The 9,385-nt window shown below is 58.1% G+C and overlaps 1 protein-coding gene across 5 annotated transcripts in view; it reads right to left on the bottom strand.

Annotated features, from left to right (window-relative positions):
* Nucleotides 1–8,608, bottom strand: part of Slc4a3 (solute carrier family 4 member 3) — a 16,984-nt gene extending 8,376 nt beyond the window's left edge. Inside the window, exons 1-16 of one of the 5 annotated variants that reach the window (XM_021197677.2) lie at nt 8,490–8,608; nt 7,958–8,100; nt 7,479–7,644; nt 6,660–6,937; nt 6,448–6,563; nt 5,821–6,017; nt 4,210–4,358; nt 3,927–4,107; nt 3,459–3,594; nt 3,021–3,204; nt 2,588–2,687; nt 2,023–2,207; nt 1,394–1,619; nt 1,033–1,251; nt 545–693; nt 158–352 (exon numbers count right to left, since the gene is read on the bottom strand). In XM_021197677.2, the coding sequence (XP_021053336.1) occupies nt 158–352; nt 545–693; nt 1,033–1,251; nt 1,394–1,619; nt 2,023–2,207; nt 2,588–2,687; nt 3,021–3,204; nt 3,459–3,594; nt 3,927–4,107; nt 4,210–4,358; nt 5,821–6,017; nt 6,448–6,563; nt 6,660–6,937; nt 7,479–7,644; nt 7,958–8,008 (2,532 nt within the window). In that variant the 5' untranslated portion in view covers nt 8,009–8,100; nt 8,490–8,608. Of the gene's footprint in view, nt 1–157; nt 353–544; nt 694–1,032; nt 1,252–1,393; nt 1,620–2,022; nt 2,208–2,587; nt 2,688–3,020; nt 3,205–3,458; nt 3,595–3,926; nt 4,108–4,209; nt 4,359–4,811; nt 5,164–5,820; nt 6,018–6,447; nt 6,564–6,659; nt 6,938–7,478; nt 7,645–7,957; nt 8,101–8,258; nt 8,406–8,489 lie in introns of those variants that run through there. The other 4 variants (XM_029538667.1, XM_029538665.1, XM_029538668.1 and 1 more) reach the window with 4 other exon arrangements.
* Between the last annotated feature and the right edge of the window lie 777 nt (nt 8,609–9,385).

Genomic DNA, 9,385 nt, shown 5'->3' with positions numbered 1-9,385 from the left:
CACACACACACACACACACACGCACACACGCACACACGCACACACGAAGCCCCTCTCGCCATGTCATGTCTTGCTCTCAGTAAACTCCAGGCCTCCTTAGGGCAGGCAGGCACTACCTCCACCCTCCCCCTACCCACCATCTTGGACACTACCACACCTTATAGAGCTTGTGAAACGTCTCATAGATGAAAATTAGCGAGATGAGGAAAGCAAAGATCTCCTGGGTAAATGGCGAGATGTAGCGGACAAGGAAGCTGCCCTCCGCAGCCACCAGGGCCAAGACGAAGATCACCAGCCAGAGGCCCACCCACACTCGACCGGTGAGGTACTCCAGGTCCTGAGCTCGGCAGAACTAGAGATAGTAAGGAGGCTGGTTACCTACCGGTCGGCCGTCCGCCCTGAGGTTGGCACCTGTGGGATGAACGGGGGTAGACTCCAAGGATAAGAAGGGAGGGTACAGAGACCCAGCTCCTGGACACTTGGATAAGGGGCTGACAAAGGGCAAGAAGGAGGGGCAGTGCCCAGGGTAGGGGACAGGCTTTACCTTGAAGAAAGCTTCTTCAAAGACCAGCAGAGGCCCAGAGAAGCCCACCACGAGCAGCGGCTGGGCCCCCAGCAGAGAGAAGAGGACCCCAAGCACAGCTGTGGACACAATCAGCTCTGACACGCCCATCAGCCCCTCTGTCTTCTCTCCTGGGATGGAAAGGGGTTGATAAGAGAGCCATAGCCTGGCTTTTCCTGTTCTGCCCCTTCCTCATCTGGCTCTCCAAGAGCAGAGCAGCTCCCAGCACATCAGACAAGACCTGACTTGAATTCCTAAGGAAACGATGGGGATCCTGCCTTTACACCCTCATTTTAAACCCCGCACCCTCAAATGGATCACTGGAGTCCTCTGGCCCTATAGCTCCCTAAGCGGGTTGCAGCTCTCCTATCCCCCGCTGTCCATCGACCCTCTAAGTGATGTGAAGCAGAGACCCCTATGAGTGACATCTGACCCACACACACACACACAGTGACCCCCGAGAGCCTCACCTAGCAGCCCCCCAAAGGTGATAGCAGGGCTGAGGGCCGCGAAATAGATAAAGAGCACAGCGGCCACGCACTGGGAGTGCAGTGCATCCCGCAGGTCACTGGGGTAGTGCGGGTACCGGCGCTTCACATCCCGCACTAGCCCCCCAAACACTGAGCCTGTCCGCTGCAGGGGATCGTCTTCAGAGGTTGCCTCGGAGCCCCCCATCTCCAAAGACAGCTCTGTGGAAACGGGGAAGGTTCTGATGAAACTCAGGCCACTCCATCCTGTCTGGAGGCCCTGGCTGCGTCCCCCACAGCACTAGGGGCAGTGATGGTAAAAGCGCACAGGACTCAGAGAATCAGGAGTGGGCTGGGGTCTGACCTTTTCCAGGGGCCACGTAGCCCCCCCGGGTGGTCATCTCCACCTTGGTCTGTTCCCGCTCCCGCCGCTTCCTCAGCAGCTCTCGCTGGAAGGCCGCCACCGAACGTAGTAGGTCTCGGCCCTCCACCTCCGACGGGGGAATCACAATGCTGCCGTCCAAAAACTCGCTGATGGCACCCAAAAGGTCCTGCCGGTCATCTGCCTGATAGGCAGCCTCGTGAAAGAGCTGGGGAGAGGGGATGGCTCTCAAGGATGGGCCAAGAGAGCCCAGGAAGGAGACTTCAGAAAGGCCATATTAGATCATAGAGATGGAATAGAGAAGGCAGATGGCCATAGGCACCAGGCCAGTCTAGGAAAGGATTTCAGAACATCTCTGACTAGGCAGAACAAAGCTAGGAGACGAAAGCCAGCCATAGTCAGCAGCATCAACCCAGGACAGAGGGACAGTCCACATTTCCTACTACATCCAAGACACTGTGTTTGGGACTCTACTACTGTGCACAGCCTAGGTTTCTGTTTTCTACCCTGAGCTAACAGCTTGCCAACTCCACTCCCGAGACAGACAGCTAGGGGACAAGCAGGACCCAGGAGACAGGCCTAAAGAAGCCATCCCAGGTCACAGGACCAACCTTGTCAGACATGAGTGTCGCAATGGAGCGCCCTAGTTCGTGATAGTCAGTGCTGGTATGGCTGGGCCCCAGCATCACAAAGAGGAAGCGAACAGGCACGGGGACCTCCAGCACAGACTCCAAGAGAACAGCCTCGCTGAGCCGCACGAAAGCTGCCGCCGGCTGCTCCAGGAAAGGCACGCAGCCTGAGGAAGACAAAACCCGTGATGGACAGACAGGCGGACAGTCGAAGCAGGCTCTGGGAGGGAGAGCTGGGTTCTTCTGTACAGTGGAGCCGTTGGACGCTGCGAAAGGAACCTCGGACCTCAAGTACCCTGTTCGCTTGCGTGTATATAGTCACATAACAGTCACCAAGAGGTGAAAAGCAAGGGTGTCTCATAAGGATTGCTTTCCCCCCTAGTTCTTACAATGGTGCTATCTATATATTAAACTACCCATAGTCTAAGACGGCAGGAAACTGGGAATGGAGAAGATAGGACTCAGTAGCCTCCTCTAGAGGCCCGGGGCACAGACCAGAACAGAGGACATTCAGCATGCCCTGCCTCCAGCACCCGGCCCTCCTCACCCACAAGCACGACGGTGGCCTCGGCGTCCTCGGGGATCTTCTCCAGCAGTTTCAGGCTTTTCCCTCGGTGACCGTCTCCCCCAGGCATGTGCAGGGGCTTCTGAGGACGCAGAACTGGAATAGGGCTGGGACCCAGCCTAGACGCCACAGCAGGCCCTCCCAGCCCTCGTCCCAGCCCTGCTTCCTCTCTCAGGAGGACCCTGCCCCCTCCTCTATGCCCTACCCCACCTCAGCCTTATCAGCGGAATGGCTCCGATGGGTCAGGCACATCACCACAGCAAAACCCTGTATCGTCAGCACAGGGAGCCCTCATGTGCGCCACCCACAGACCCACAGCATGCTCGTCACGGTGCCAGATATCCAGCCTTCCGGATCTCAACTAAACTGGGCATCTTCTAAGTTCCCAGGCCCAGGCCAGGCAAGGTACACTAACCTCCTTAGCATCAGGGTCATGTGGCCACAACGGGGCTGGCTCTCCTTGGTCATCAGCCATGGTGGGGACCGCACCATCGGGGCCATGACTAGGAGTTGGGTGGTGATTCCCCAAGACTGAGTTCACACTGGAGCTTGACGGATTTCGAGGGAAAAAGCCACTGTCCTTGTCATCGTTGGGATGGCTGAAGAAGGGGGCAAGGTACATCAGAGAGGCTTATGTTAGACTGAGATCACAAGGAGTTGAGAAGTGAGGAGCCACAGCCTACAGCCCTTCTTAATGTGACAGCTTTTTCTTGGTTAAGGCTGTCAGAAGACAGAAGGGGAATAAGCTCCCATCACATTGAGTAACGCAAGCTCAGGCACAACCTCAGAAGACACAATGGCCCTAGGCCAGCTGAAGCAAACAGAGCCCTCTTCCCCAGCCAGTCCCTCACACCTGTGTTTCAGGAGTAGAGTCCTCAGAACGCTGGCCCTGTCCTCAGGCCGGATCTGGTCAGATACAATCATGGTCTCCACCACAAGGTGAGCGATACCCGGCAGGGTGGTCTGTTCCAGGTCCAGGAGAGCCGCTCCTAGGACACAGTGAGGGAAGGAGCTGTCCGGCCAGAGGGGAGACCTACCTCCCCCCCCACTGCCTTGCTCCCCAAAGGCAGGCAAATGTGCAAACTGAGCTGAGGTCCAATGCACTAACAGCAGATACACATCTTACAGGCATCTGGGGACGCATACGACAGTGGGGGCCAAGCAATGGGAGTGAGTCATGGCCTAAGAGTGCCGACGGCTAGAAGGTCCATTAAGCCCAGGTGCAATGCATAGTCCTGCCCAGAATTCCCAGAGTGGTCTCAACTCACTGGGCAGTCCAACACTAATGGTAGGGAGAAGTTGCCAGCCCAAGGAGCCCTACCCTGGGCAATGGTCCTCCTAAGTTCCAGCAGACTACGGAAGGAGAGCGAAGCAACGTGAGGCTTTCCCCAGCGCTCTGTCTCCTCCTCCACATCCTCCTCGAACTTGATCCAGCGTGCTGTCTCCCGCCAGTGTGGCTCCTGGCTCCGGTCCAACATCAGCTCATTCAGCTCCACGAACACCTGCAATAGGTATCAAGATGAGGCCTCAAGGCTGTCAGAGTTGGGACTGTCACAAAGGGGAAAAACTGGATCCCAAAAGCAGACACCCTGGGGCTACTATACCTCATGAGGCCTCCGATCCAGCTTCTTCTTCTTCTTCTTCCTGCGCAAGATGGGTGCCAGGCCACTGGGGCTGCCTCTCCCACCCTGTATCCGGGATGGTTTCTTCACCAAGTGTCGCCGCACCCCAGGGTTATCCTCCAGTCGATGACCTGTGGACAAGGTAGACTTGGGCCCCAAGGATCCATCTCTAGGTCTAAGATCATAGCCCACATGCTCCAGGTCCCATTTGTACCCACCAGGTCCACCTGGTTGTAATCCCACACACATTCTCCAGGTGGCCATTTCACAGATGTGGAAACAGTCTCAGAAGAAGGCGCAGTAGAGAGCAACATTGTAGCACTGGCCAAGTCACAACAAAAGGCAGATCCCACTTAAGCCTTCAGCCCTATCCATACCCTGAAGTCCTTGCCACAACCTGTGGGGCCATGGGTCCAATGCTTGTCCCTAGACACCTAGCTCCCAACACTTTCATATCCACAGCACCCTAATCCCAGCCCCCACTAGTGCCTATTAAACAAGCTTATGAAGGGCTGCTTGGTCATCTTCCCACATGCCCTGCCCAGACAAACAGCTGGAGAGAGGCTAGCTGCCCAGTTACTCACAAGCAGCTACCCCTGCCAGGGGGCTCGGGTAGCCCCTCATGGGCTCCCATAGGCCATAGTCTTCAAAGTCCAGTACAAACATTTCCAAATCCTCGGAGGCCACTAAGTCACCAGCACTGGGGCCTGGATTCCTCCCAGGGCCTTGGTCTTCAGTGTCCCCAGGCTTAGGACTCAGAGCCCCATTGGGCTCCGTGACCTTGTCCAGCGGGCTTGTCATTCCCCTGGTGGCCAAGGCCTCAGCCCTGGTTGTCCCAAAAATTGGGAGCCCCTGCCGGAGCTACCTTTGCCCACACAGAGCTGGATGTGGTAAGGTTTCCTGCTCCCAATTCTCCTTGTCCCCCCAAGTCTGCTCCTGCCGTTATCAGCCCCCACCCTAGATCTGTAAATACACCCTCCCTATGACCCCCACACACACACACTGCTGCTGCCATCGGATTGTTCCTGTCCTTGTCCTCAGGCCCTGGCAACTTTCCATGACGTATTGAGCTCAAAGCCCTAACTCCCCCCACCTCTGCCCCCGCCCACACCCTGTGAATCTTAGGAGGAGGAGGAGGGCAGGAGACCAGCGATGCCCCTTGCCTGGGCACAGAGCCCCGTGGGTGATGACAGGTGGCACCAAAGCCAGGCACTGATAAGATGGAAGGAATGTGCCGAGATCACAGCCAGGCCAGGGCAAGGGTGGTAGGAAGAAGTGAGAGCAGCTGCAGGCCTGGCTTGGGAAGAGGTGAGGCCAGGCAGCGGCAGCTCAGCCCTCAGCCTCCAGGCAGGTGGGTTAGCATGGAGTTTACAAAGGAAGGAGGTCTCAGGAGAGCCCTCCTCCAAGAGGGTCAATTTATGCAATAGGTGACTCAGAGAGCACTCCCTAGTGACACTAAGGAAAACAGCTCTGGAAGAGAGGTAGCTTAGGCAGATGAAGCTCTCTCTGCCACGGGGCTACTGTGGAAAGGACTAGGTGGGGAGACCCTCTTCAAGGTCCCCCGCAAGGTCCCCGCCACAGGGTCTCACTCACTCTTCATGTCGTCCAGATCGGCAGAACCCAGCATTTGAGCCTCCGCCTCGTCAGTGGGCACCCGCTGCTCTGGCCCAGGGTTGCCCAGGGCACTGCCTGGGCACAATCGCTCCCGCAGGTCATAGCTGGCTGATGGACTCCAGGGCCGGGTCTTCTCTGTGGAGATTCGGGAAGCCCGGGCCCGGGGACTGGGGGAGCTGAGGAAGTAACATGAAGCTTTAGGTTTGATGGAGAGAGGCAAGGAGCTGCTGAGCTAATGAGCTCCTATAGCCCCCCAGCCTCGAGAACAGAGTGAATACAGAGGCCTCCTTTCCCAGCATGCTCACTCCTTCCCACTCGCTGGCTCAGCTCGTCTACCTGTACCCCTCTCTCTTCACCAACACCTCAGGCCTAGGGGACTCTTGACCCCTTGGCTCTACTCTCTCTTCTCCCCTCTTGCTCGCTCCTCCCTCTTGTAAACCACGGAGACGATGAAACTCTCCTCACTCTCTCGGCTTTCCAGGTCACCCCTACAGACACTATTCAGGGTTAGAAATCAGGTAAGTGTAAGGGACTTGGGCCACCTGCTCTGGACGGCAGTGGGGTTCTGCTCAGTAAGGGCTGGGTCCAGGGAGCTGGGACTAGTACCTGCCGGGGCGCTGGGGGCTCTGGTCAGACTGCAGGCCCGCAGAAGGCAGGGCCTTGGCACAGGGAGCTTTGACAGGAAGGCCTGGGCTGTCATCTTCATCACTTCCAATGGAGAACTGTGGACACACATGGACAGACACACCACTCAGGAGCCACCTCGATCACGTCACGTCTTGACCAGCCAGCCCTCAGTCCGTCCGTGGAGACCTTACCTTTGCTTTCTGTGGGGGACCCGGGGGTGGAGGCTCCACAGGCTCTGCCTCAGACTCTCCCTCTTCTTCCTCTTCTTCCTCCTCCTCCTCTTCTGCTCCAGCTCCCCCCTCCTCCTGGATAGGGGGTGTCCCTTCTGATGGGGGAGCTGAGGTTTTCTCTTTCTTCCTCTTCCTCCTGGTGTGCCGAGCAGAGGTGGGGGGCAGTCGCCGAAGCTTGTGGGGTGGAGGCAGGCGGGCTGAGAGCGGGTGATGGGTGTGGTGGGATGTGTGCCGGTGAACTGGGGGTGCAGGAGAGTGGGTTGAGACCCCTGAAGCAGAGTGGGGCTTCCCCCACAAGGAGTTCACACCTTATTCTAGCGCAAGATCTAAAACAAAGGCACCTCAGTGCTTCCTCTAGAGCCAGGACACCCCTCCCAACTATGCGTCCCTGCTCCTGTCATTGGTGAGGCCAGGTGAAGTGGGGACAGGAGTGACATAGAGGGAAAGTCGCAAAGGGGAGTCGGGAGATGTGGTACCAAAGAAAGAGAGAAGCTGAGGGAAGACACATCAGGAAACACAGTGGGGCAGAGGGTGAGTGGGACCCAGTGCACGATGAAGGTCACTGGGGGAGACCTCAGGCGCATCTCCCCTACATCTCCCCTGACAGGTAAACAAGGTGATGGTATGAGAGGCAGGATGACTTAACATGGCATGGTGGCCCAGCACAGCGTCCAGCACAGGATGACACGGAGTGATCAAGCCGGAGGTGAGCGCAGTAATGGTGGTGATGAAGGTGATGGTGGTGAAGGCTGGAGCACTAGGGGTCCCCAGGCTACCCACACTCAAAGTCCCGCTCGCTGTAGCTGCGGCTAGGCTTCTCAGGGTCCCAGGCCGGGGTCTTGCTGATGAGGTCCCCAAACCTGCTCACAGCCAAGGTCTTGCCCAAGTCATCATCTTCCTCTTCTACATCTGGACCCAGAGGGGGCTCCTCCAAGGGCACCCGGACCTGCAGGCCAGATAGCCTCTCCTAAGGACCCCTAGTTCATGAACACTCCCCACCCACCCCCAACTCCATACTTCAAGGGCCTTCCCAACACCTTCACCCTTGCCTGCATCAACATTCCCAAAACACCCTCTGAGGGCTTCCCCCCAGGCCATGGGAGCACCAGCCACAAGTGCATGAAATACCGAAGACCCCCCCTATTCCTCTACACCACCAATACAGCTCTACATTTGGATCTGGTGGTCCCAGGGTCATCCAGAGGACACCCCACCCATCCTGCCCCTCCTCCCCCACACCACCCCCACGCATCAGTCACCTGGGGTAGGGGGGAGGCGCCCCCGGGCGGCGGGATCACCCCATTAGCCATGGCAGGACTGAAGACTTAGGAGTCTCTCAATCACTATGGGACCCAAACCCTGGGTGAGAAGAAGGGGGCGCTGCGGAGACCTCTTGGGGAGCCTTGGGGAAGGAGGGCGGGGTCAGGAATCGCGCTGGTGGGCCCCCTCCGGGGTGCTCCATCCTGGTGCCCAGCCCGCTCTCCCTTCCGAGGCCCAACCCGGTCCATGTTAGTCCTCTGTCCCTACCCGGCCCGGCGCCCACGCCTTGCCCTTAAGTACCTCCGGGCTCCGGAACCTGCGGGGCTTGGGAGAGCCGCCGCGCCCCATGTCCCTCCCCGCAAGCTCCGAGGCGCTGCTGCCCGGTTCCCGTCCGGCCTCTCGCCGCGCAGAGCCCGACCGGGCGGACGCAGGCGCCGGAGCCCGCAGTCCACGGCTCCACCTCCTAGCGCTCGGCTCTGCTAGCCCGCCGCCGCCCGGCCGCACAATGGGAGTGGACGATCCCTGACTTACCCCGACCAGGCCAGCGTGGGCCCCGCGCTCGGGTCCCCGCAAGATCCCACCTGCCCGCAAGACCCCTCTCCAGGCGCCCCACGCATTGCGGGGGGGGTGGGGGGGAGAGGAGGGGCGGGTGCACGGCCCTAAATTCCCACAATCCCTCAAACACACTCCTCCACCTTGCTTTTAGCCACCCCTCCCTTCCCCTCAGGAGCCCTGGAGTAGACCCTCTTCGCACATACAAGCCTCTCCAGCTTGGACACGAGATCACAGATCCCTGAAAGCCATTGCCCTCAACACCTCCAGCCTCAGTTCAACTGATGCCCTTCAAAGTCTGGCTTCTGGCGCTGGGCGCCACCCACCATTTGACCTTGGCACATTATCTACCCATCAGTAGCCAGAGGCAGCTGAAACAGGGGCATTCCAATTGGGCCAACCACTCTAAAATCCTGCGGCTAAGCTCTCCCTGTTCCTCCTCCTGAACCCGCCCCCGCTTCTCCAGCTGTGGAGGACCTATCTCAATTTCCAAGGTCAGAGATATCTTCGGAAAGGGCACCTGGACCCCCAGTGTGTTCTCTGAGTCTCTGAAACTGGGCACCTAGAATAACCCATGCCCATAAAAGCCCTGAATGACAGTCCGTTTAAGCCATTCCTCTATACCTTAGAACAAACAAAGGTAGAAGAACTGGGAGTCAGCAGAAGGTGGGATGAGCAGGCTCCAACAGAGCAACAAATGTCTCCTGGCGCAGCAGGGGAAGTGGTCCTAAAGTACTAGCTCCTCTGACCCCTGTCCTGCACGATCTCAGCCCCACCCAAGGGAAGAGCTTACACATACAGAGACTTGGGGATTGATTGAAGCAGCTGGTCACATCCCATCTACAATAGGGAAACAGATTAATGGTTCCCCTTTT

Source organism: Mus pahari, chromosome 5, assembly GCF_900095145.1.
Source record: "Mus pahari chromosome 5, PAHARI_EIJ_v1.1, whole genome shotgun sequence".
Lineage (NCBI taxonomy): Eukaryota > Metazoa > Chordata > Mammalia > Rodentia > Muridae > Mus > Mus pahari.
This window is presented reverse-complemented; position numbering and strand designations above follow the sequence as displayed.